At 55.2% G+C, this 26650-nt stretch overlaps 2 protein-coding genes across 2 annotated transcripts; both read right to left on the bottom strand.

The window, feature by feature from the left end:
- Positions 1-1408: 1408 nt before the first annotated feature.
- On the bottom strand, positions 1409-13026 carry TNNT2 (troponin T2, cardiac type). The gene is made up of 17 exons (XM_018079645.2): positions 12946-13026; positions 10579-10626; positions 9639-9649; positions 9482-9499; positions 8007-8063; positions 7434-7466; positions 6811-6846; positions 6530-6551; positions 5563-5623; positions 5317-5433; positions 4613-4690; positions 4371-4481; positions 3850-3959; positions 3201-3291; positions 2748-2788; positions 2077-2082; positions 1409-1490 (listed from the first exon to the last, which is right to left on the bottom strand). Exons 2-17 carry the CDS (start codon positions 10614-10616, stop codon positions 1442-1444), a joined length of 879 nt encoding a protein of 292 aa, XP_017935134.1. The 5' UTR covers positions 10617-10626; positions 12946-13026; the 3' UTR covers positions 1409-1441.
- A 501-nt stretch (positions 13027-13527) lies between these two features.
- On the bottom strand, positions 13528-25109 carry LAD1 (ladinin 1). Its single transcript, XM_018079682.3, has 10 exons — positions 25057-25109; positions 21461-21601; positions 19644-20145; positions 19087-19230; positions 18299-18348; positions 17286-17358; positions 16676-16807; positions 16203-16292; positions 14960-15037; positions 13528-14616 (listed from the first exon to the last, which is right to left on the bottom strand). The coding sequence occupies exons 1-10, from the start codon at positions 25092-25094 to the stop codon at positions 14608-14610; spliced, it is 1257 nt and encodes a 418-aa protein (XP_017935171.2). The 5' UTR covers positions 25095-25109; the 3' UTR covers positions 13528-14607.
- Positions 25110-26650: the final 1541 nt, after the last annotated feature.

Consider the following 26650-nt stretch of genomic DNA (forward strand, 5'->3'; position numbering starts at 1 on the left):
CTGCCAGAAAAGTTTGGGGAACGGACCTTCCGAGCCTGGGAAAATGAGGTGTTTTCTTTCCAAACCAGACGCCGCTGTCTGTCCCGAGTGCTCCTCTCTCCTGTTGCCACGTGTCAGGCAGGGTGGAAATGTCACTTGCTGGACCATCACTCAGCCACCTTCCAGACATTCCACGTCCCAGCACTGCCACCCTCCCCAGCTCTCCCCTTTTGTCCCAGTAAGGGATCACGTTCAGCCCTTCACACCCCATTTTTGAGGAAGTGGGCAACAAGGAGCTGGTTGTTCTCCATTTGCTGCCTCACTGAGTGTGAGGCCTCCCAGAGCCTTGTTCCCCAAAACCTGATGGTTGTGTTGAATTAGGCAAAATAAATCATCCTCCAACAGGAGCTCAACCTGCAGGATAGCCCCACATCACTGGGGAGGGGAAGGGGAGGACAGGCAGCCCCAGCAAAGGGGGAGACAAAATATCTTGCTGAGGGACAAGAAGCCTTTGAAGATCCACCACCCTGTGTGTCCCTCCCTTTCTCACTGCTCTGGGAAATGCTTAATTGGTACTGTTTATCAACACCATGGGCCAGTTTGCCCTGTGAAATGGGCAGGCAAGGCTGGTGTCTTCAGCTGGCTTACAGTCCAGATCCACCAGGAGCACTTGGGGTTACCCAGATATGTGCCACTTCAGGCACTGCACGTGTGAACGTGCTACAGAGATGCCCACAGCCAGATGGAAGAGATCTACACCCCTAAGGCACAGATAAATGGCCTCTCCACAGTGACTTATCTCAAGGCTTCACTGGATGTTGTCAGAAACACGCAGAGGAGTCAAACCCAATTGGTCTGGGCCCTGTAACAAGTGGTGGAAATAGGAATAAGAGTGGCCTGGAGGGTGAGTTTGTGACTACTCCATGGACCAAGAGACTTGGGAGCAGTGCCCCACAAGGCACTGTGGCAGAGAGAGATGACCAGAGAGCAGCACAGGTACAGCAAAAGCAGGAACTAAAGTGCTAATAACTCCAGGATTGTGGATTCGATCCCCACATGGGCCATTCACTTAAGAGTTGGACTTGATGATCCTTGTGGGTCCTTCCAACTCAGAATATTCTGTGGTAATGCTATTCAGGAGGTCCTGGGTGGTTGGAGCAGGTGTGCAACCGTGCTGGTTATGTCGAGCTCTGCTGAGACTGTCCTGTGCCTGCTCCCTCTGGGCTCAGAGCGTCGGGACAGAGACACCACCCACACCCCCTCACCGCTCTCTTTATTTACAGACACAACACCAGCCGGGGGTGTGGAGATGACAAATGGCACCTGGAGAAGCATCTGCCCCCCCAGCCCGCCCTGTGCCCGCAGCCAGGGCCCCATGCAGTGGAAGGGCGGGTGGGCACGTGGGGCAGCCCCAGGGCAATGCCCCTCCCTGTGGCTCAGCCTCTGGTGCCTCCTGAGTCAGCTATTTCCACCTGCCGCCCACCATGGTCTTCCCACGGGCACCCTTTGACCTGGAAGGGAAGCAGAAGAGCACGTGCAGTATAAGGCATTAGTGACCATGACAGGAGGGGTGAGGTGGGTGCTGTCAGCAGTCCTGCAAAGGAGTGAGATACCTCTGATTGATGCTCACTGCCCTATGGGGATGAAGGTCTTCAGTGCCCTCAGGTAGAACCCTGGGGCCTGAGTCAAGTGTTTTGGGGCTCTGTAGGAACAAGCTCATGCATTTGCCAGGCATTTCTAAGGAGCCCCAATTCCCTTCCCATGTTTCTCCCCATCTAAGGATCCTTTGGAGAAGAATTGATGAGTTGGATCTCTGGCTGCAGAGGGCTAAAAACATCTGCAGAATCCTTCAGGACCCACCAGATCACTCTCCTTAACCTGCTTAGGGGGACAGGCACTGCTTTGGGCACAAGTCAGCAGAGAGGAGAAGGAGCAGGAGGAGGAGGCTTGGGTGGAAAGTGAAGGGCATTTCTGGCTTTGGCTGCCAATTCTTGGCATAGCCTTGTCCCTCAGCCCTGCTGCTTCCCTGATGTCCCAGTGTCCATGCAGCACACGAGCAGTGGGAGACACACAACGCTCAGAAACACCTGTACTCACCCTTTGCTGCAGGAACAGGCCATGTTGGGGCAGAAGAGAAGAGAGAGATGGTGTAAGTGGGTGGGAGATGCTGCACCTGACACGGGGTCGGCTGAGCATCTCCCATGTGAGATGGAAGGGTTGGGATGGGTATGTGAGAGCAGCATGGTGCTCCTGAGAGTGGGGGTTAAACACCTTCTTCCACCCTCCTACAAAGGGTCCCCCAGTCACGTGCAGGGAACATGGATATGGGGACAGGCTCCCCTGCCCTTGCAGGGCTGCACAGCTCCCATAGCCCAAGCTGGGATCTCCAGCACTTTCCTGGGATGCTGGGCAGAGCCCTTGCAGGGATGGGAGTTGCTGGAAGGACCTCACAAGGCTCCCCATGCAGAGGTGGGGTCTCCCCAGAGTCCATCCCTAGCCAGGGTCTCTGGGACAGGGGGAAGCTGGTGGTGGTAGTAAGTCATGGGGGTCTGTCAATGGGAGCAGAAGAGCAGAGACTGATATCTCTGGGCCAGACCTGCAGGTCTGTGAACACCAGGCACCAGCAGGACCAGAGACTGGGGTGGGAGGAAAAGGAGGTGGCTCAGCGAGGGTGAGAGAGAGTGGGGAGATAGAGAGGGACAGGACCACAGGGAGCTGGAAGGACAGGAGATGTTGAAAAGGGAGGTACAGCCTGCCCAGGGACTTACACTTTCTGGTGGTCACTGACACGGTTTCGGAGCACGTTGATCTGCAAGAAAAAATGCAGGTGGGTGCTGAGGTCTGGCAAGAGGCCCCACGCCTGGCTGGGGACAGGGGTCGAGCTGAAGATGCACCACTGCTTTCTTTTTCCCAGCAGTTCTTGTGTGGGGTTTAGAATAACAGAATCCCAGAATGGTTTGAGTGGAAGGAACCTTAAAGCTCATCTCATCCCACGCCCTGCCATGGGCAGGGACACCTTCTACTAGACCAGGTTGCTCCAAGCCCCATCCAACCTGGCCTTGAATGGGGCTGTGCTGTGCAGCAGAGCAGGAAGCCTCTTGCAGTGCCAAGCAGGAGCTGGGAGGCCAGCTGGACAACCCAGCTCATCTCCCAGCTGGGGAGCAGAAGGAGCAGCCAGGAACACGGAGGGTGAACAAGTCACAGAGGACCTGGTGGCTCACCTCATATTTCTGCCGCTTGAACTTTTCCTGCAGGTCAAATTTCTCAGCCTCCAGGTCACGGATATTTTGCCATAGCTCCTTGGCCTTCTCCCTATGGGAAGAGCCAGCTGATGACAGTGCAGGAAAGGGACATGGCTCCCAGGGGACGGGGAGTGATGCCAACACCTCCCCTGCTCTGGAGGCCGCTTGTCCAGACAGGAATGTGTTACCCAGGAGGTGATGCCAGTCCCACACGTGGACCAGAGCCACGGTGGAGGTCAGTGCACAGGGGGACATGCAGGTCACACACAGGTGAGAGTGGGTCCCTCAGGACATATGTCCCACCCATGTGGTGAGCCCCTGGGGCTCCCTTTTGGGACCCCACACGTTCCCATGTGTGTGAGCCTGGCTCCCTCTGATGGCTGGTGCCACCAGCCGCAGCCTGGCTGTGGTGGCCCGGCAGAGCCATGGAGCCATGTCCCCAGAGGGGTGTCAGAGCCCCTCTCTATCTGTGCCATCACCCTCTTGTCTGGGCTGCAAGCCCCAGACATTCCTTCCAAGAATGGGATCCAGCCCCAGACATCCCTCTCCAGCCCAGGATCCTGCCCCAGGAGGTGAGACCCAACACCGAGCTCCTGCCCTGGACACCTCTCCTGCAGCCTGTGCTCACCTCAGCTTGTCCTCACTGAGGTGGTCGATGTTCAGGGGCTTCCGCCGTTCACTGAGAATCTTCTTCTTCTTTTCCCGCTCTGTTTGCTTCTTCCCACCCTTTTTCTCTGACTGAAGAAACCATCAGTTCATTGGAGGGAAGGAAATCTGCCCAGCCTTTGCTCTACTCCATCCAAAGTTCTGCCACCAAGACCCTCAGCTTTTGGGGTTCCAGAGGCACATGAGGTCTTTAGGAAATTTTGGCAATAGTGGATGAGACACCTGTTTCCATCCCCATCCCCATCCCTGTCCCTGAGGCAAGGCTGGAGCTGCCCTGGCCAGCATCTGCACATCAAAGCTGAGCTCACAGCAGCTCTGAGCTCACTTTGGCCCCATAACCTCTGCTGTGACCCAAAAACGGTGACCTGACTTCTGCTTTTAGAAACCACAGTCTATCAATACTGGGTGAGGTCAGCCCGTGGTGAAGCCCTTCCCAGGAGCACCAGCAGCTTCATTGGCACCGCCTGGGGTAGGATTACACACCTTCTGCATGTAGCCTCCAAAATGCAGCATGTTGGAGAGAGCTTTCTTCTTCCTATCCTCCTCCTCAGCCCTCTTCCGAGCCTCCTCTTCCTCTTTGCGGGCTCTTTCTTCCTGCCAAGGTCAGGAGTGGGTCAGGAGCAGATGGAAGGACACATCATGGACTGTCTTGCACCCAGCACACAGCTCGTGCTCCCAGGCCCCCCCAGCCCATCCCGAGCCCCCCGTTCCCCAGAGGCACTCACGGCCATCCGGGCCTGGCGCTCCTTCTCCCTCTCACTGCGGATCCGCTGCTGCTCCGCCCTCTCCGCTCGCCGCTTTTCCTGCACAAGGAGAGGACATTGGCCTGGACACCCCAGGAACCTGCATCCTCTTTGTCCCTATGGACAGATCCCTGATTCTCACAGCCCTGAGAGCCCCAAGGGTGGATCTGCTGCTCCCACATCTCCCAAGGGAATGTGTGGACAGTGACCACGAGCAAGGTGCATCGTCGTAGGCACCGCAGCAGAGGGGCCAGGGGCTTCCCAGTGACAGGACCTGAGGGATGATGGAAGCTGTCAGGAGGTCTTATTTGTATCTCAGTAAGAAGGTTCTTCCCCCGAGGCTGGCCAGGCAACTACCCAGGCTGCCCCCAGAGGCAGTGATCACAGCCCCAATAGCTACCAGAGCTCCAGGAGCGTTTGGGCAACACTCTCAGGGACAGGGTGGGATTGTTGAGGTGTCCTGTGCAGGGCCAGGGGTTTGACTTCAATGGTTGTTGTAGGTGTCTTCCAGCTCAGGAGATTCTATGATTCTGTAATTCCTGGCACTGAGGTACAAAATCTGGCTCAGATCTCAGGCTCTGTCCTGCAGGGATCTTCCTGTCAGGACTATGAGGACAGGATGGTGGCCATGTGCCCACAGGGGAGGGGGTGGCTATAGTGGTGGAGGGGGAAGGCTGAAGACGTACAATCCTGTCCTTGAGGGACAGGAGCTCCTCTTCCTCCTTCTTCCTGCTCTCAAAGTGGGCTTCAATGAGGGCCTGCAGTTCGTTCAGGTCCTTCTCCATGCGCTTGCGGTGAATGTCCTGCACAGGATGGAAACAGGAACACTCCCATGGGCAGAGCCTCCAGGAGCTGGGGAGCTGCTGGGCACTGTGAGGGGAGCAACGTGAGAGGACCACCCCGTGGGAATGGGAACTGAGGGCACAACTTACATCAAAATCCAGCCTCTCGCCGTCTGGGATTTTGGGAGGCACCAGGTTTGGCATGAAGACCCTGCAGTGGAAGGTGAGCAGGAGGATGGTGGGCCTACAGCAGGTATCTGACCCAGCCAGCCCTCCTCCCTGAGCCTTGCAGTCCCCAGGGGTGAAGAGTGAGCACAGTTGGGGGTCAGGGCAGTGTAATACTTCTTGCTGGAAGTTGCCAGCTGGAAGCCTCCGAGGAAGACCCGTGGCATTCCCGGGAAGCACTCCAAGGCACCCACATGGCTGGAATAACTGTGCAAGCTGCAGACAATGTGGCCACGACCCTTTGCCAGCACCCTGCTCACCCAAAGGGCACAGAGGAACCACATGCTCCAGTGTGACCTGGCACAGGGAGATGGAGACCATCCTCTCTGTGGGCTCGAGGGAGGGCAGGAGATGCTCAGTAGGGGCACGCAGAGACACAAAGGGATGAAGAGGTGATGGCTGAGGACAGATCTGCCTCCCACACCACAGCATTCCAGGGCTCCATGAGGACTCACAGGTTCCTGGCTGTGGTTTACAGCCCCGCTCCTTTGGGCAGGTGCTCTGTCCCTGGAATGCTGGCACTCATGCCGTGGCCAGGAGCACACTGCCAGATCCTGTTTGTGCCATGGACTCTCTATCCCAGGCTGGGGTGCACAGATTTTTTTCCAGCTACAGGGCCACAGGGCAGCTGAACTTCTCCCAGGGAGCACACAAAATGCTTCAAAACTGCCTAAAGACTTCATTCTCAGGATCCCCTCGTGCTCCATGTTTACCTGTCTGTTTCTCTCCCTTTTTCTCTCCATCTCCCAGTCCCACTGGGTTTCCATGCTCTGGAGGCCTCACTGTCCCATGCCCTTTATGGATCAGGGTGCTAAGCCCATCACATGGAGCTTCTGCCCTGGCACAGCTCCCAGCTCAGACCTCTCCCCAGAAAAAACACTCTGACACTTACTTGGGTTTTGGCTTCGATTCACCTGCAGGTCCCCAGGAGCAGGACAGAAAGACAAGGTCAGGGTCACAGAGGCATTTCCTTCACACATTGACCCAAACCCACCACCCTGAGCCGAGCTCCCCCTCTCTCCCAGCAGCACAGGCTGCACTGTGGATCATCCTCCATCAATGAGGTGTCCATCCATGTGCCAAAACCCAAGACATACTTTGGTGCTCCTGGCTGGGCAGAGCAGTTTTTGCTACCTCCTTACACAGGTGAAAGGAATGAGGGTGATACTTCACCTTCCCCAGGCTCCTGCTCTCTGTCCCCCTCTCCACCTGTGGAAAACAGAGTCATAGAACCACAGAATATGCTGAGCTGGAAGGGAGCTACCAGGATCATCGAGTCCAACTCCTGGCCCTGCACAGGACACCCCAACAATCCCACCATGTCCCTGAGAGCATTGTCCAAAAAACAGCAGTGCCACCCTCTCCTTTTGTATTTTGTACTTCAAAATTGTACTTCAATCCTTCTAGGATCCTCAGGGAAGCTGTGGCTACCCCATCCCTGGAAGTGTTCATGGCCAGGTAGGACAGGGTTTGGAGCAGCCTGGTCTAGTGGAAGGTGTCCCTGCCCAGGGCAGGAATTGGAACAGGTCTTTTCCAACCCAAATAATTTTGTGATTCTCTGGTTCTCTGATTTTGGGTGAATTTCTTTCCTAGGCAGCACACAGCCACCCCTCCTGCTGCTCCTGCCCTGCTGCAGGACAAGGCCAGGGCAGCTCTGCCCTGTTTACCACAGATTATCTCCCTTTGGCAGAAAATGAATTCAACACCAAAAATACTGTTCCAAGGGCCCAGTATCTTGAGGGACTGGGGTCAAGACTGAAATGGCCAAAACCATCTCTCTTCTGCTCCTGCTTTACCTTCTCCTGATGCCTTTGTTTCATCTTCTTGCTCTGTTTTAAAAGAAATGGGGAGAATATGAATTAGGACAACCACAGAGGGGTCCCAGCACTCAAACCTGGGGGGACATAGCTGAGATCTGAGCCCCTCAACCAGCTGTAACAGCATGGGGTCACACATCAGGCCACCCCAAATGTTCCAGAGCTCTCCCATGAACACCACTGCTCTTCAGATGGTGAGAGAAATCAGAGCATGACCCCACCTCTGGAAACCCCACCTGTGGGGACCCGAGGATGGAACAGGCTTGACTCATTTTTGGCATTATTTCAGAGGGCTGGGCACAAACTGATCAGCAACCAGCAGAAAACACAAACATTTTCATGCTTGCAGGGCCAAGGCAGATCAGGAAAGGGCATCTCAGCTTTGATACTCCCCTCACTGGACACCACAGATCTGGGGGAGAGCTGCCCCTCTGTTCTACTGACCCCTGTCACAGGCCATGCTGGGACATCTCAGACCCGTTTTGGCACTGCACTGGAGCTCTCATGGCTCCTGCCAATCCATGGGAGCTCCCTGGCAAAGCCACCACTCACCTTCTGCCTTGGTTTCACTGGTCGTCTCCTCCACCTCCTCTACCTGTTCTTCCTGACCTGTGGGATAAAGGGCAGTGTGAGTCCAACAGCACTGTTCCCTCTGGCTCCCAACACATCCTGGTATGGGACAACTGTGTCACAGAGCTGACTGAGAGAGACCAGAGGAGACACAGCCACAGGAGAGAGAAACAGAGGCTCAGAAAGCAAAAGATTTTGCTCTAACCTTTACCCAAGGGCTGCTCTGTCCTCAGGCAGGGGAAAAAAAATAAATTAATGAAATTAAAGGATTTATAGCCACTTCCTGGCTTGTCCCTCCTTCCCTCTCATGCTATCATTCCCTTACACCCCAGGAAGGGGGGGGGGGTGATTTCCATCGTTCTCCTCCAGCCAGCGAAGCCCAGGGTTGGCTGGCACTAGAGAACCTGCCTTCAGCACCTTCACAATCTTATTTGTGACACTGTTGGAGCATTTTTCCACTGGAGGGAGCAGTGGCCCCACAAGAGTCTTCCATTGGAGTCAGAGCAATGCCGGGGCCCGCAGGTCTTGGGAAGACTTGTGGTCCCACAGCAAGACAGAAGGAAAGAGAAAGAAGATAGTAAAGGGAGCAAACCGTGAGTGCATTTGATGGGCAGATGTAAGAGAGAAGCCACAGACACAGGAGCAGATCCACACACAGCACAGCACAGCAGGAGAGGTGAGTGCAAGGAGCAAGAGAGAGAAGTGGAAGAATGAAAGAAAACCATTTCCTAACCAGGGAGAGGCAAAAGACACATGACCCACGACATATTCACAGCAGCAGTGGAGAGATGAAATAAAGAAAGGTGCAATAACTACCGTCTTCTTCCTCTATCCATTCTTCCTCTTCTGGGCCAGGGAGGAGGGGAAGGAACAAGCGCAGAGTTAGTTGGAGGCCATGAAGCTGTGGAGCTCTGGAGTGCATTAGACAAGGACTAAAACACTGCAGTGGTTTCCCCTTTGTGCCTCTCTTTGCTCCTAATGCTCAGGGTGTTTTGCCTGGCAGTGCCCTGAAGCAGCAAGAGGCTCAGCAAAGCCCAGCTCCCCAGCCCAGCCCAGCCCCAAAGCCCAGCTCAGCTGTGCCCCAGAGCAGCTCCGTGCCCAGGGCAGTTTGTGTCTTCATCGAGCTGAGGCAGACGGAGGTTTGTGCTTGAGCATCACTGACACACATCCACCTGAAGTTCCAGCTCCCGTTGGGTTACTGGGCTCACACCTCTGCCAATACCTGTGTCCAGCATTTCCACCCCTGTTTTTAGTCAAGGGTTCGCTTTGACAAAAGAGATCCTGGGAAAAGTCAGTCTGGTTTTGGTCCTACTGATGTTTCAGGTGGAGAAATCTCAAACACGCCTTTCCTGGGCACGATTTGGCCATTGCAGCCAAGGAGTTGACCCCCACAGCCCCCTAAGCAAAGCATTGAACCCACAGCACTTGTCTCTTGGTCCTTGCAGGTGAACACCTACCTTCCTCTACGTACTCCTCTTCACAGAGCACACACAGGCACGGGAGAGAGAGAAGAGAGAGAAGACGCAGGTTACTGAAGTTTCTCTGATCACTTTTTGGCCTCAGGGCAGCTGCAGGTGCTCCAGGTGCAGCTGCAGATGCTCCATGTCCTCTTACCTTCCTGCTCCCTGCAAAGCACAACACAAGTATCTGGAGTTACACCAAGCTGCTGTAACGGGGCACGTGCATCCATCGGGAGGGGAACCTGGAATTTCCTCAAGGATGCCCCCCCTTTCTCATAGCAATGGGCAAGGACTGTTCTGTGGGTGGCTTTAAGGTGGCAGTGGGGACAGGGACAAGACCCAGGTCACTCTGCAGGCTGTGGACAGCAGGACTGACACTTTGACAGTGGTCAGAGCACACCACCAGTTTGCAGCTTGAGAAGACTGAGTGACCATGGCCTCCCAGAAACAGTCATCTCACATCCCACCTTTGCCCCAAAGTCCTTCTCTGACCTTGGGGAAGATGCACAGCCTGTCCTCAGGTGTACCCAGGGGGCAGGCTGCTGACATGTGAGTTTGTCGTGGCATTGAAACACAAGAGAAGGATGCAAATCTGCTTTTTCAGCTGGTGGATGAGAAGCAGGAGCTGTGTTCACACTGATCCCTACAACTGTGTAGTGCAGATGTTGAGCCCCATCTCTCCAGAACACGCCTCATGGCCCAGGAACTCTCACCAGCAAAAATTCCTCTCAAATTTGGGCCTTGGGGATTGATGGTCTGGGTGTGGCAGCAGGACCCCATCAGCAACAGACTGGTGGCATCAGGTTTTCCCAGCCCTACCTCACTGATTTACACTGCAGCCTTTTTAATGTATGAACCATCCCTTGTCCCATCCATGTGTGTGGATACAGCTCCTAACCCAAAACTCCTCACTGCTGGGGGTCTGGCACTGCCAGGGCAGTGGTGTAGATGGGCACAGGTTGGGGGGGTTCATGCTGGGTGCTGGGGTAATGACAAGAGCCAGTGCCCTCTGAATGGCACCTCTGAGCAACACTACAACTCTGGGAAAGAGGGAATAGGGGGAAAGAAAGTGTGTTTAAAAACACACCACTTACTGCTCATATTCTTCAGTGACCTCTTCAGTGTCCGACATGCCTGGTTATCTGGCAGAGTTCAAGGCAGATTGGAAAAAGTGAGGGTTAGGAGCTGAGATAAGGACAAGCACAGCCCGTCCTCCAGCGCTGGGACACGGGCACAGGGATGTTGCATCTCTCCAAAGGACTTGGAGCTTGGAGCTGTCCCCAGCTGGGCTGTGACAGTGTTATCTTAGCAGAGATAAGGCTCCCCCCTCCCCTCCTGTCCCAGGATCACAGCTTGCCTCAAATAGGAGATTAGACACAGCCTCATGCAGCACTGATAACTCTGTCAGGAGCCATGTCCAGGGCACAGCTCCCCTCTCCTCAGCCCTCTCAGGGGGCTGTGTTTGCTCAGGGGGCAGGAAAATCACCCCTATAATGATCAGCTTGTTTTGCTTCCTGTTAGCTCAGTTGAAGCTTTCAGGGACGACCTGTTATCTTGGATTTACAGCCAAGGCACAGCACAAGTCCTCAGGGAGATCTCCCAGCCCTCCAAGTGCTCTGGAAAGAGGCAACCTGGGCTCAGCAGGAGCATTTCTCTCCTGATACTGGCTCTGGGCCTGAGGTCAGCTAAAAGGGATAATTCACAGTCTGGTTTGCCAACAGGGCTAAAAACTCTGCAGCAATGGCCATGCTTATGTTCCCAGCTGTGGTCAGGAGGACTTTGCTCATTGTCCCACCTCATCCAACCTTCACCCAACACTCCACTGTGAGGTCTGCACTGAGCAGCCACATCCCTGGGCATCCTGGAGCGGCCCAGGGCATCAGCCCCATCCCCTGCCCAGCCTGTGCACTGCTCATGATCGTGCCAGACCTCAGCAGAGCTGAGATGCCTCAGGACAACGCAGAGCAGCTCTAGAAATAACTTTCATGTGCTAAACCACCTGTTCCCAGAGCAACAACATTTCACTTCTGCTGCTGCCCGGACTCTGGGAACAACTGGTCCTGGCTGCATCTGTTGAGCATTTTATTACCCAGGATGGGTAGGACAGGCTTCAGGATTGCTTATTCAAGATGCTGAATCCAGAGCTGGATTCCTCAGGCATGGGAAAGGCATTACAGGAGGGGTGTTTGGGCACACCCACAGCTCCAGGGGTTGTCAAATCTCACTTCTGGGCGATGACTCACAAGGGGCTTTTGGAGACACACGAAGTTGGGACTCGAAGTCAGCCCTGTCTGCCTCAGGATCACCTCCTGCTTCTGACACTGCTCTTCTCTTTCTTCTGATGGATGTGGGGCCTGGCCCTCAGCACCCCCCCCAGCACCATCCCCTCAATTTCCACTTTCCCTCAAATATCAATTCGTGGCCCTGCTTTTCCCCCAGGCTCAGCATGGTTCTCAAACCTCAGGTTTGGCCAAATCTTTTATGTGGCCTCTAAGCCTCTAAGCACAAGGCTTCATATCATCCTCTCAAGACACAGGAGTGGAGGGCCCCTCCTGGCCATGACAGTGCAAACCTCTGAAAGTTTATTCCTACATTTCCATTCCCCTCCTATCTCATACATCACTAGATCCCACAGAGCAGAGGGAACAGCACCAAACCCAGGACTGTTATGGGGGTATACAAGAAAAAAGTGGCTCTGGGGAGTATTTATCCATCCTCTGCACAGAAACAGATAAACTTTTCCATTAAAGCTTGAAATTCTGTTTTGATAGAATTAGGAGAGCCAGCAGATATAGTACAGAGTTAAAGAGGAAACATTGCACATATTATTGACTGCAAAAAATCTCATATCATTTGCTGTGTATTAAACAACCCAGATATTCCTCCTACTCCTTAAAATCACCCTCTCCTTCAGCTCAGGGCTGGCTGGTCACACCTGTGGGGCTGAGTTGATCCGTGGTTCACAGTCTCTCCCTCCCTCCAGGCTGCCCAGACATGGAGCTCCCATTTCCCACCGTTTCTCCACTGTGGGTCATGTCACTGCTCCAGTCCTGCCATGGTCAGCCCATGCCCAGGAGCATCTCACCCCTATCCCACCCCACGGGCTGCCAGCAAGCCAGGGCCAGGCTGGCCTAACCCTCCCACAGGCATCACATCCCTTCTGTTCCCTCCAGAGACACAGGATCAGGGATCTCTGAGATTCCCCCAGAACCAGGGCAGCAAGATCCATTCAGCCACCTTGGCACACATCAGGGTGGTTCAAAAGGCGTTGGACAAACTGCAAACACGGAGGGCTGGAGATGGTCCTGATGCTTTTTCCATGGGAATGCCTTCATGGCAAAACCCCAGCCCGGAGCAAGGGGCTGGGGAGGATCGTGAGCCCCGAGCCGAATCACTCCTGGGTCTGTCAGTGCTGCCTTCCACTGAGCATCCACACCAGGAGCGGGCTGCCCCAGCCTTACCTGTGCCGCGGGAGGTCCCGGCGAGCCGAGGGGAAGCCGGCGGGTGTCTGGGAAATGCTCTTGGGGGGCAGGAGGCTTTAAGGGGGCTCCAGCGCCCACCCCGGGGCGGGCAGCGCCGGGAGGAATGTGCCCGGCGCCCAGCGAGGAATGCAACACTTGTGAGCTGCTATTTCGGCAGCCGCGGCCCCGGCCCCCTCCGCCGCTCCCCCTTCCTCCCCAGGAGCCCATATAAGCCCAAGCTATTGTGTGGCCTCAGAGATTTGCTATTTTAAACCCTCCGTACCGAGATACGTGAGTGCCCGAGGGGCTGACACAAGCCAGCCCAGCTGTCACCCAGGGCCGGGGATGCTGATAAGGCAGCGCTGCCACAAGTGGAGGAGCAGACCCTCCTTGGAACCCCCGGCCCCGGCTCACTCAGCCCCTGCACTGAGCTCGAGATGCTCTAATGAGAAGGGAAGACTCTCAGGCTGCTTTTACCCCCTCAGGACACTTTCGTTTCAGGTTTTTCCCTATCTTCCCCTTGTCAGGAGAAGGGAAGTGAACAGTTCTCCATCCCAGCCCAGGAGGACAGGTGACCAGGAGTGTTTTAGAAAGAGCAACTTTTATTAGAAAAAAAAAAAAGGCACAGAGAAAACCAAGTCCTTTCCAAAGCCCAAAAAGCAAGCTCAGATCCAGGGGCAGCAGCAGAGTCCCACACCAGTGGTTGCTCAAGGCACAGCCCAAGCTCATACAATGGCCCCAGCACAAATATTTGAGCCCTTTGCCCATGGCACCCTAAAGCCAGCCTTGAGAGAGCATCCTGCATCCCTGCTGGGTGAGCTCCCAGAGCAGGATCAGGGCCTGCAGAACACTGGGCAAAGGGCTCGGGAGAAGGATGAGAGGTAAATGGGGCCCAGCACAGAGTGCTCAGCTCCATGCAACCCCCAAAACAGGGCCAGGGCCAGGGCCAGGGCCAGCCCACCCTCCCTGTATCACTAAATGAGAGGGGTCACTGCTTGTAGGGGCAGGGGATGTCAGGAGAAGGACAAGTCGCTGGTTCAGCTGCGAAAGTTCTGGAGGGAAGCACCAGGGCAACCAGGTCCACCCTTCTTCCATGAGGCATCTCTGAGTCACACCAGCACTTGTGTGACTTTGCAAACACTATTTGCCTTTGGCTGGGTCCCTCTGGCAGTGACATCCTGGGATGGGGGGGGAACATCTGCCTGCCCCACCTCATCCCACACGGGCCAGGTGGAAGGGATGGACATGTCCATGGATGTGCAGCTGAAACTCCCTTGGCCAGGCAGTTTCTTGCCCTGCTGGCATCTTCCATCTGCAAGGGATACATGTGGGCTGATCCCCTTTGCAAGGGCAGTAATGGGGCACAGGCAGAGATCAGGAGCAGAACACCAAAATGCTGTGGGAAAACAAGACAAGAGTCTGCCTTCAGCATTGCAAGGAGCCTCCAGGCCTGGACAACCCCAGGCAGGCAGTGAATGAGGACCAGGAGCACAGGGAGACTCCTCCAGCCTTCTTCCTTCCCATCCCACAAGCAGAGGAGCCCAGTGGTCCACATGGCATGGGGGACTCATGGCAGTGAGCTGTTGGACGGTCGGGTAGGGCTGGGCTTTGTTCTTCAGAGCAAACCAGTTTTTCCCAGATCATCTGATATTACAACTGGTATTATTGCAACTGGAAAAGAAAGTGAGAACCAGTGAGGCTGGGCCTGAGGCTGCAAAACCCCCAAAGGCAGCTGCTTTAACCAGGACCTGAGAGGGGATGGGGCAGGCAGGCATCCCCTATATCCCACCACATGCCACTTCCCTTCTCCCAGACCAGACTCCTTCTCACCCTTACAGATGCCTCCAGTTGTCTCCTCCTGCTGACTCCCCCAACTCCTGGGGTCCTGATGACCCTCATGTTCCCTCTTCCCCTATAGCCTGTTTTTTTCCTGCCCTATGGGTGAGGCACCAGCAGGCAGGGCCTGGCTCTGCCCCTGGCTCAAGAGGATGCACCAGAACAGTTCTGTGTCTACCTTGGTGTCCTCAGGGCTGGCTCCAGGCTGCTTTATCCAGACATCACGCTTTGGCAGGCTGTTGATTTTCCTGATTTCCTGCAAACAGGAGAGTCATAAGTGCCATGGGAAGGTTTTCTCCCTGTATCAGGTGCAGTGTTGCCTTGGTCTGACTTCAACCAAACCTTGAAGCACACACTGTTCAGGTAAAACCAGCCAGCTCTGAGATGTTGGTAGACCCTCAAAACCAAGTGCAGTTCCAGCCCACAGAGAGGAAGCAGGTGTTTCTACAGGAAAACTGATCCAGGAGCCCCAAGCTTTGCCCAGGAGTGACCCCAGGAGCAAACCCTTTCCTGGCAGACACCAAGCCAGCACAGCCACCCGGTACAGACACGTTTGGGCAGAGCTGATCTCTGCAGCTCAGCACTGGGGGTGCCCAGGCTTGCCTTCCCTGGCTGTGGGGCTGGGCTGGAGCTGCCACTCCTGGTCCTGTACCCCAGTGGGGGTAGGAGACTGCTACAAGCAGTGGCCAAACACCCCATTGCTGCAAGCAGTGATACCTGCCCAGGACTTGCTGAGCCTTTCCAAGAACAGTAAAACCACCCCGAGGCCAAAGACTCTCCTGTCTGTCTCTGGTGCATCCATATCCATGGGGCAGCCACAGGGGCAAAGTGATGATCTCTGAGGCCCCTTAGCTGGGCATTGAGCCCCCACAACTACAAGGCACCCTGTTTTGGGAGACTGGGATACACATGGGGGTGCAGATGACCCCAGATCACACATGCATCAGGACTCTCAGAGCACACACAGGTGTCCAAGCCCCTCAGAGCCCAGTGCAAAAGGACTGAGCACACAGCTCAACTCCCAGTGGCCCCTGGACCAGAGCTAGTCCTCCAGACACTGGCAGAGATGGGATCATGCTGGGGTGATCTCTTTCACAGGTGACAGGGTCAGGTACCCCCTATGTCCTGGGATGCACACCCAGCTGGCACCTGCTCCCTCCTCACCTCACCAAAGGCTGGAATCAGCTGTCTCAGGCATTTGGGGCTTGGGGCACAGCAACAATTAGAGCCTCGATACCTCATCGTTGTGGCCTTGCAGCACTCAGACCTCCAAACCCGGCTAAACTCCTCTCAAACCCTTTAATGGGTTCAGCCAAGACTTCATCAACCCTTCAAGCCCCACCACCCCAGACACAGGACCTTGTCCTGCCAGGCTGCCTGGCCTCAGGGCTCTCACCCGAGGAGGTGGCACAAGCTGGTACCTTGCTATTGTCCTCCTTGGCAGGCTCCTGAGCTCGGCTGATCCACAGATTAATGCGAGATGTCACTGATCCTGGGATCTTCAGGTTGTCCTACAGCACAGAAAGGGACCCCAGGGTTACAGCACCAGCTCTCCCACTGCACGAATGTAACCCAGGACAGTCCCCAGGGCACGGGGAGACTGGGCAGAGCTGCAACAGGCAGAGACCAGCCCACATGCTGGCTCCATCCCAGCTCCTCAAATACCAGCACATCGACAGGAACCCACACACTGACTGAGGAGTTTCGGTGCCCAAGCCCAGCCCTGCCTGGCACCACTCAACAGGCACCCACCTCCCACCAAACCGCGGCCCGGCAGCAGCCTGCCAGGCTCTGCGTTGGTATGCAAAGAGGAAAACCTGCCCAAAAAGCTAGTGCCTGCCCTGGCACAGGGCGCTGCCGGGAGGTCCCGGCTCGGGGCAGCTCCTGCCCTCACCTTCCTGACGGCCAGGGGCTCCGCCTTGCTGGGAGCGCTCGCCTCGAAGAAGCTGCGCTTGCTGGCCACCCCCTCCGAGGGCAGCAGGCGGCTCTTCTGGGCAGGTACGGAGGATTTCAGCCCCTCCGAGCGCTGGGAAGAGAGAGGGGCGTCAGCGGGGCCGTGCTGCACCCCAGGGGGTGAAAAGCAACGTCCTGCTTCTGGCTCACACCCTGAGCCCCTCGGGGTCTGCTCCTTCCCTTCCCGGCACCAGCTCACAGACTCGCCCCACTGCCTCCCCCCAGCAGGACTGTGCAGACCCTTCCCAAGGCAAGCAGCAACCTGGTCTAGTGGGAGGTGTCCCTGCCCACGGCTGGGGGTTGGAACGAGATGATTCTTAAGGTCCCTTCCGACTCAAACCTTTCTGTGGTTCTATCAGTTCAAACCACTCTGCTCCTAAACCCCGAGGCCAATTCCTTTTTCTGCCTGGGACCATCTTCTTCAACCCCATTAGCTCTGGTGTTCAGTGCAGCTCAGTCCTTCCCCTCCTCACTCAGCTACAGGCCACCTCTCTCTCTCTTCCTGCCCGTCCCTCCCACCCCAGCCTGGCTATGCCCAGTGGTTTTGGTACCTGCACAGCTGAGTTGTACTTTTCCAGCTTCTCCCCAATGGTGCTGCTGCTAGCTGGGATCCTCAGACTCGCACTGGTGAAGAAGAGGGAAGATTTGAACACGGCCCCCTCAGGATCTCCTGGACTCAGCTCATGGTCCTGGGGGACTGCACTTGGCAGGAGAAGACCCCATCCCACCCAGGCACTCCTGCATCCATCTGCCAAGTGAACCCAGGCAACTCATTCCCTGCTGGTGGCCAAGATTTCTGTGTCTCACTGTCTTACTTGGGCCACACTGTACATTGAAATGCATCTCTGAGCTCCTCAGCTTGCCCTGCATCCCTGAATAGACCACTGCCAGCTCTGAACTGCATCCTCCCTGATACCACTGTGGGTTGGCCTACAGCACAGGAGCAAGCCCAGGTGCCCATAAACCCACTCCCCTGCCCTGCATTCAGGAGAGGGCATCCCATCAGCTCCCTGTGTTCACATCTGAGCTCTCAGTTCCTCCAGTGTTTAAGCCGCCTGGCCAAACCTTCCCATGGAGATGTGGAAGATGCCTTGGTCTGTCCACCAAAGCCAGGTCATGTTTCTCATGGACCTGCAGGGGTGTTTTGATATCCCCACCCTGTTGTGGTGCTGCACCACTTAACACAACCACTCCTGTGCAGACATGAGCCATGACATGAAACTACAATACCCAAGAGACAGCAGGGCCTTGCTGGGGGGAAGTTGGAGAAACCTGGGGTAGTGGAAGATATCCCTACCATGGCAGGGGGTTAGAACCAGATCTTTAAGGTCCCTTCCAGCCTAAAGCAGTCTGTGGTTCCGTGATCTTGTACAGATGCAGGCTGCACACTGGACATTGTCCTGTCCTCTGCCTGGTCAGCCAGGCACCCGAGACCTGTTCGAGGGCACTCACTAACTCCCAGGTCCCATCACCTCCTCCTCCTCCCTTGGAAAATGAAGGAGGACAATTCCTGCCCAGCAAGACCAAAGTACCATGACCCCCTTGTCATGGTGGAGGTGCTGACCTCCTTGTGAGAGGGCTTTGGCTTTCTTCTTTCTGCTTCCTTGAGATGATCTGAAAGACACAAGGAGAGGAGATACCAGAGCCAGCTTTGGTTATCAGAGAGACACATGGGACAAACTATCTCTGCTATCTCCCCCAGTTCCAAGCAAGCTCCATTTGCACCCACACCAGAGCTTATCTCCTGTCTCAAAGCTCCCCAGACTAAAGATGCTTTGCAGCGATAACAGTTTTATTCCCAACAAAGCCGCATGAAAGTCAATTAAGCACAGCCAGACAGCCCTGATCCACAGCAGGGAGGGTCTCAACAGTTCTTGGGTTTTCCCAGCCTCTCCAACCACTTTATTCCACAGATCTTTTTTGGAGGGCAGAAGCTGAATATATTCTCAGAGTTGTAACAAGGGACGAGAAGGGAGATGGGTTTTATTTTTATCCTGTGCTTTCAGATAAGACTAGAAAGGCCAGAAGGTGGATGGTAATTCCTGTGACTCTGGAAATTCTGAGGACAATGAGCTCCCTGTTTTCTCATCCCTTCCCATAAATTTTCTGGCCAGCACAAAGCATATGAACATGGGCATGTTCATCATCACAGGCCTTTGGTCAGACACGGAGAATGGAAATGAAGGGAAGACTGAAGCAGAACTGCAATGCCCAGCCCAAGGGTGGATTTTGAACACACTTTTGGGAACAGGCTCTGCCAACATAATCCAGAGGCCAAAGCAACCCTTCCTTCCTCCCTCCCATCCTCCACTGCTTCAATGAGGTTCTTTCACCACTTGCTTCAGCTCTTACTCGAAAGGAGACAGTTCTTGGGCTGGTTCGTCTGATGGAGCTGCTGTAGGTGACATGAGTTGGAGAAGGGTCTGGCTTTTCTGCAGGTTCATCTTGTGTGGGAGACAGTTGTATAACCTGCTTTGAGGGATTCCTGGATGGCTGCTGAGGAAAAAGCAGACATCAGATGCATCCCTGCAGAGTCTGCAGAGAAGGCTGAGGTGCAGGGAACAGCCATGGTGGGAACTGGTTTGGAGGCAGGAGTTTGAGATTTAAATTCTGCAAACTTTGGCTGCCTCACTTGGATATGCAAAGCCTCAAACATCTCTTCAGTGAAACCATGATGTCAGTAGGGGCTTGCTGGACGTGTTGATCAGGACAGTGCAGGCAGGGGAGGGCAGGAGGTGATGGGACCCTGTCCACCACCTCGTGGTTTGCAGCTCTCAGAAAAACTTTCCCCAAAATCCCTCAGGTCCCATTTCCCTCCTGGCACTTTTGGGCTCTCCCTCTCTCTGCTGTCCTTCCTGCACCCAGGACCCCACACCCCAAGGCTCGGTGCTTTGTCCATTCCTGCTCACCTGCTGCTCCAGAGGGGAGGTCACCACCGAGGTTGTTTTCTCCTCTGTGCTGTGGCTTCCCTGCCTGGTCAGGATCTTCACCTCCCGGAGCCGGCAGCCCCCCACCTCCGGCGGCTGCTGCAGCTCCCTCAGCTCCTTCCTCTGCTCCCCCCGAGGAGTCCCCACACCTTGTTCTTCTCTGTCACGGAGCCGACCCCTCACCACTGCCTTCGTCTCCGAGACGGGCTCCAGGTGCTGGTCTCCTGGTGGGTCCCCTCTGCCCTTGGCTGCATCCCGATCCCGCTCTCCCGCCCAGATGCTCTCCTGCCTCACGCAGGGCTGTGTCCCTGCCTCCGTGTGGCTTTCCCCCAGCCCTGGCTCCTTTTGCTCTTTCTTCTGCTTCAGTTTTTCAGAGACAGGTGGCAGGCACCTTGTCCTTCTCCCTTGTTGTGTCTTCAGCACCTCCGAGAGCTTCCGCTCTTCCCCGTCCTCTGGAGACACTGGTTTCACCAGGGACTGAGATCTAGAGACAGAGACAAAATTGGGAGGCAAACCTCAGCACCCTGGGGCCAGAGGGATGGCTTTTATGCTGGCAGTGAGGCAAAAGGCTCTGAGGGGGGGGACAGTCCCCCAGTCAGACCAGGTCTTGCAGCCATACTCATCCCCAGCACCCCAGCCTGGCTCTCCAAGAACAAGATTGGATTGAAAGTCTTTTTTTTTCCCCCCCACTTTGTGTCAGAGATTAAGCATTTCTGCAGCCTCATCACAGAACACCAGCATCTGCCAAGTCCTGTGCCAAGGAGGTGTGGGTTCAGGGCACTGTGCTGGGTCTGCTGGTGGATGAGAAGTGTGTCAGCGGCTCTTCACTGGACTGGGAAAAATATCCCAGTATGTTTAAGCATGAAGAGTTGGTTGGAAGTTAGTCTGGTCTGGCAGGGTCCAACCACAGCCCCAACTCAACCTGTGAAACAGCTGTTTCCCCTCCTTCACAAACCAACAAAGAGGCCCAAGGTCTGGGAAGAGGCAGAAGGACACCTGGCCAAGGCCATGGAGATGGTATCCACAAGGGCTTGGGAAGGAGATGGGATAAGAATTGCCCTCCTCCTGAATTGCAATCACCACCTGGGCAGACTGTGCCAGCACCAGGGAAGGGGGACTTGTCCTACCCACCTGGTTCCTATTAGTCATGTCCAGCCCCTATCCAACCCAGATCCAACCCCAACACCCCAACTCCATCCTGTCTGAAACACACAGAAACACTCTGGAGCAGGAGTCTCTGTGGACAAAACCCATCTAAATATTGGACATTTCCAGGTTCAATTCAGAGCATTTGTCATGTTGTGTAGGGACAGCCTGGTCCCAGAGCACCTCCCTGCATCCAGGGACTTTGGGAGCACCACTGGAAAGCCCTTGGGTCACCTCCCCACATCAGCAAAGGTCACACTGTTGTGTGAACTGCAAGGTTCAGAGAAGGAGGACACACAAGCTCTGATGCTCTGCTCACCTGCTCTGCAGAAGTGGGAGCCTGCCCCACCAGGGCAGGGCCAGCATCCACCTGAGCTCAGCCTTAGCCCCAGCCCTCACCACGGCACACCAGCTCCCTGTGCCATGGGACACGTTGAGACCCATGACTGAGCCCACCAGAGATCTCCCCCTCTTTACTCCTCCTGTGGAGCCCATCCTTCTGCCCAAAGGACTCCAGCTCATCCCACAGCTCAGCCCACCCTCACCCAGGAGAGACTCGCACCAGCTGCAGCAGCAGGTTGAGAAAAACAAGTTAGCAAGATGTGAGCTGTCAGCATCAGGAGCAAGACTGATGCCAGCAGGACCCCACACACCTGCTGGAGGCTGGACTGGGGTCTTTCCCAGGGCTAGGAGGCTCTTCATCCGTCGATGTGGAGGACAGCAGGTTCCGGTGCCTTCGCCGGCGCTCCCTTTGCTGCTCTTCTTCATCCTCGAGGGTCCTCTGCCTGGCCAGGCTGTTTAGGACGAAACATAAGGAGGTGGTGAGGCTGTGTCCTGCATGAGGAGCCTGCAGCCCTGGTGCCACACAAGAAAGGGAACTGAAACACGCTGGGCAAGGCCCAGGGGATGACAGAAGTTGCCCTGCACAGGGCTGGAGGAGAGGGAGGCCAACAAGAGCCAAGTGTAGCAAAGTGCTCTCACTCCACCAAGCTCATGCAGGCATTTCCCACCAAAAGCACTTGACTTTACAACTCCTAATTTCTCCTGTTGGAGGGAGCACTCATTCAAAAGGAATCCCTACATTAAGCAACCTTCTGGAGGAAGGATATTGAACCTGTAACTTAGCAAGACCTGGACCCTAGAGCCACCACACAGACCTCAACCACATGAACTGGAAGGGTAACCACTAGTGGCAGAAGATTTTAGCCCGAAAGCAAGTTGTAGTGATGGCAATTTAATTTTTATAGAGCAAAAAGCCTCAGATGCAAAAGCACAAATGCTGAAGGCAACCACTGAGATGCTGTGCCTGGGAACAGGGCTGGCAGGAACTCCTCTTCCTCCCTGCGTGTGGCTGGACTGGGTATTGTTTATAATCACAAATTGTACCAAAAAGACATGGTTTATAATCATCTTTGAACACTTTATACTGCAAAAGCCAAATGCGTGTGGGTTTATAACAGGTCATCCTGAATAAAAAGGTGTCTGGAAAACACCACCTTTCCTGTCCTTTCTCTGTGCTAAACCTTCCCACCCTCTGTGCCAGTGCATGAACTGTGTTGGAAAATATTTTTATTAGCTAGATTGAGCTTTTCACAACAGTGTTCATTCACCTCAAGCACCTCAATCAGCCTCAAAGAGATGCAGGGAACACCATGGAGCTCCCAGCACGCCAACAGCCTGCTGGGGCAGAGCCTTCTCCGCACAGGGTCCATCCCAGAACCTCATCCCACCTCTGTCCCTGGCATTCCAGTGTCATCCAGGCTCAGGGTGCACCGTGGATTTGACTTTTAAGAAGGTGAAAGTCAGCAGCATCCACGCCCACAGGACGGCGAGCCCCGCTGGGAACAGGGTGACTCCCGGCGTGGTTACGAGTTACTGTGTAATCAGAGCTGGGTCATAAATTAAACCACATTGCCCCCCGCAACTATTTGTGGCTTCTGTTCTTCCCAGTCAGGGCAGGCGGGGGAGCTCGGCAGGGCCAGCAGAGCGGAACGGAGAGCAAGGAGGGGCAGGTCCTGGCCGGGGACAGGGCAGGTCCTGGCCGGGGACAGGGCAGTGAGAACGGCCTGAAGTTGTGTCAGGGCAGGGTTAGGTTGGATCTCAGAAAAAGGTTTTTCCCCCAGAGGGTGGTCGGGCACTGCCCAGGCTCCCCAGGGCAGTGGTCGTAGCACCGAGGCTGCCAGAGCTCAGGAAGCTTTTGGACAGTGCTCTCGGGGGCAGGGTGTGACTCTTGGGGATGATCCTGTGCAGGGCTAAGGGTTGGATTCTTGTGGGTCCTTCCAACTCAGCAGATTCTGTGATTCTGTAATGCTGGGGGGGTGATGCCCTTCCCTCCCACTGCCCCCATCACTCCCTACACCCCCAAACACCCTGCACACCCCAACAGCAATGGGACTCACTGCTGGGGAGCTCCAGGTGGTCCCTAATGTCGTGCTTGGCATCGGGAGAGACAGGGATGGGAAAGGCTGGGATGTGCCCTTGGGGAGCTGATGAGCATCCCCAGGTGGGGACACCTCCTTTGTGCTCCCCTCCCTGGGCTGCCCCTGCCCCTGAGTGCCCAGCTCGGAGGGGCTGGGAAGGCAGCACAGCCGTGTTTGCTGTCCCAGTGCAGCAATCCCTGCACACACATTCCCACCTGGAAAGGCTGGCAGGTACACGGGCACACACACGTGCCAGTGCCTCTGCTCAGCACTCCAGTCCCTCAAGCAGTGACAGCCCAGAGCACTAATGTTGGTTTAAATCCACGTCACAGCCAGTTACTTCTTTGTTTTTACGCACAGACAGGCTCCTTCAAAATGAAAATGGGATTTTCCTGCCTTGGCTCTTCCCTCCTTGGCTCTTTCTGAGGCAGCACGTAACCTCCACATGCAGCTTCTCGTTATTTCTAATTAAGCAATCCACCCATTAGGCGATGGATTTGCTTCGCCAACCTTTCCCTCCTCTTTTCAAAGGGGGATTTATTTTTCGCTGTCTTACCTTTTTTAATCTCAAGGAGATGAGTAAAAAATTTGGCAAGTGTCCCTGCCTTGTCCTCTCCTGTTAATCATTAGTGCAGAGATTTCTGACATTTCTGCTGTTTCAGTGCTGCCTCATCTAATGAGAGCACAGGAACTGCCTTCTGGGTTGTGAAACACGCAGGGTGCAGGACCCCACTGGGCTTGTGGCTGGGCAGGGCTGTGGCTCAGAGGAGGTGGATCTGGATGGGGCTGGAATGCCCTCTGGATCCATCCCATTCATGAAAGGGCAGGGTGTGAGCTGGCAACCTCCGAGCAGGGGGGGGTCTCAATTAGATATAAGGACATTTTTCACAATGAGGATGGTGAAGCCCTGGCACAGAGAAAGGTGTGGCTGCCCCATCCCTGGAAGTGTCCAAGGCCATGTTGGATGGGGCTTGGAGCAACCCGGTCTAGTGGAAGTGTCCCTGCCCATGGCAGGGGGTGGAACAAGATGAGTTTTGAGTCCCTTCCAACCCAAACCAGTTGGGATTCCCCTTTCTTACACGAACTACCAGGGTTTGCAATTAAGTCTCAGAGCCATCACATCAACTTAAACCAGGATTTCTTCTCTGATTTGTGAGAGATTTTTGTGTTTGAGTCTCCATCATTCCACCTGCACTTGGCTGGCAGTGCTGTCCTGGGGTCTGCAGGAGGTCAGGAGTGATCCCCAGCTTCGTGTGAGCCCCTGACTCACCCCATGATGCCCAGGAGTCTCACTCACCCCGGCTCCTATTGGAGCCAAGAATCTCTCCTTAGGAAAGGCTGCAAGGATGGCTCAGCGACTGCCGCTGAATCAGGGCTTGCTCAGATGGGCAGGGGCAGACCCAGGACACACACCCAGCAGCTGTATGGGCATGGGCTGAGTGTAAAACCCCCCAGCCATCTCCAGAGCAAGCCTGGAGACATAGCCCAGCCAGACTGTGCCCCAAAGAAAGGCAAATCAGACCGAAAATACATCCCACACAGAGTGAAAATGCATTTCGAGGGTATTGCATAGGTATTCCTATGCAATGCTCAGCTTCCCCCGGCAGCAGAAACAAAAATGCCTCTGATCTTGCCCACCCACAAGAAACCCCAGCAGTGCTGAGCTCTCCATGGGGTTGGCAACACCTCTGCAAACAACACCGCCAGGGTGGCTGCCCCTCTTCCCATCCTCCCCAACACCCCTTTGTCCAGCTGGCCGTGCAGCAGCCCACCCTCACCCCCTGCCTCCCACCCGTGGGAAGGGTTAAGCATTAAACCACAGCACCTACCTGGAGAGATCAGACCAATTCCTCCTGCTAAAAGACATTCCTGCTTCCCGGGAGTTTCAGAGAGCCCCCAAACCTTGCGCACGCATCGAGGCCAAGGTGCTGTTTGATCAGACTCTGCTCCCTGAGGAGGGAGGGAAGAACTCCCTCGCAAGGTTATTTCCCTGTGCACCTTTACCCTGCCTGCCACCACTTTACACCACGCTGCATCACATGGTTCCTTATCTACCTTGACGGAGGCAAGGCTGTAATTTGTCTACCAGCGGCGCGGAGCGAAGGACGCCCTGCCCAGAAGTGCCACGCAAAAAACAGCTCCCTCCTCGCTTCCTGCCGTGCCAGGCTCCGAGCAGAGAGCCCCGCTCGGGGCCCGAGCCATCCAGGTCTCCCAGGGTTTCGGAGACAACTCCCTGCGGAGAACCTGTTCTACCAGCCGCCCTCCACCAGTCAACAACTCCTCCAGCACCGGCGGAGGAGGTGAATTACCTTGGGCTGAGTGGGAGGAGGCTGGCTCCCAGGGATCCAAAACAGTCATTAAAACACCTCTGGCTGGGTGCAGCCCAGCGCTTTCCAAAGAGCATGGGAGGGTTCCCTGCTCCTTCCAGCCCTTTTCAGATATCTTGGATGGAGCTGTCGTGGCCTCCCCACTGTTACGAGCTCTCCTGCGGTAGAGGACACTCTCAAAGTCTCAGAGGAAGGGGCTGAAGCACGGGGGGATCGAATTTTTGGGTGCTAAAGCCCTGTGCCAGAGAGGAGCTGTGTGCCCAGGCTCACCTCATGCTTGGACCCAGCCCACCACACCCATCATCCCCTCTGGACTGAGACCCCCATCCCCCCACACTTACACAGGGCAACACCCGCCTGCCAAGGGCAGGGGTGAAGGCAACAGGGGACTGTCTTACTGGGGGCACGGGGTGACTGACTTATTGGGGTGACAGGGGGTCCAGGCACAGCAGAGGCAGGTCCCAGCCTGGTTTTTATCAGGGTCCAACCCAAGCACACAGCATGGCCAGGACCCTGTGCTCCCGCTGCTGTAGGAAATGTCATCCAGGACCCCCTGAGTACATCTTCAGTCTCTAAACCCAGGGAGATCCATCTCTTCACCAGCCCGAGGAACTGGTTGTAAGGCTGGGCTTGCCCTGCACGCCTCCAGCCCACAGGGGTGTGCCCGTGGCCTGAGCAACTATTTTAATCAAAGGTTCCTGATTAAAATCCCATTTCTAAAAGATAACCCTGTCAAATGAGCCATCCACTCCGAGCAGGGCTTGTTCTCTGTCTTTCTTTCTTCCTGCAGCAACTGCTTGTCTTTCAAACGTTTTCATACGTACAGAAAATTCCATGAGTTGTGGCATAAAGGGGAAAAAAATTACTTAAATGACCTCGCAAGCATCCTGCTAATTGCTAACAAACTATATATAGCAGTGGAGCATCCCTGAGCTACTATAAAGCAATAAAGCATTCTGATTAATGCATGGCAAGCACTGTGCTTGCAAAACTCGTTGCCAAAGGATAGCACTGGAGCACAGGACTTAGCAGGATTTTCAAAAGGATTAGACTGAACGTGGCAGTGAAAGAACACCCCCAGCCAGGATCTCCACAG

Source organism: Manacus vitellinus, unplaced genomic scaffold, assembly GCF_001715985.3.
Source record: "Manacus vitellinus isolate BGI_N305 unplaced genomic scaffold, ASM171598v3 scaffold_47_pilon, whole genome shotgun sequence".
NCBI classification, from domain to species: Eukaryota; Metazoa; Chordata; class Aves; order Passeriformes; family Pipridae; genus Manacus; species Manacus vitellinus.

Bases quoted from the DNA above. Each gene is read 5' to 3' on its own strand.
- TNNT2 (XM_018079645.2), bottom strand. From the start codon at position 10,616: ATGTCGGACACTGAAGAGGTCACTGAAGAATATGAGCA. The intron at 3,292-3,849 runs GTGAGCACAGGC...CTCTTCCCATAG, and splicing joins CTCAGTGAGGACAAGCTGAG to GGAGAAGGCCAAGGAGCTAT. The intron at 2,789-3,200 runs GTGAGCCACCAG...TTTTTCTTGCAG, and splicing joins TCAAGCGGCAGAAATATGAG to ATCAACGTGCTCCGAAACCG.
- LAD1 (XM_018079682.3), bottom strand. From the start codon at position 25,094: ATGTCTTTTAGCAGGAGGAATTGGTCTGATCTCTCCAG. The intron at 19,231-19,643 runs GTGAGCAGGAAT...CTTTTTCCTCAG, and splicing joins CCTCCCCTCTGGAGCAGCAG to CAGCCATCCAGGAATCCCTC. The intron at 17,359-18,298 runs GTCAGCACCTCC...CTTCTTCACCAG, and splicing joins CAAAGCCCTCTCACAAGGAG to TGCGAGTCTGAGGATCCCAG.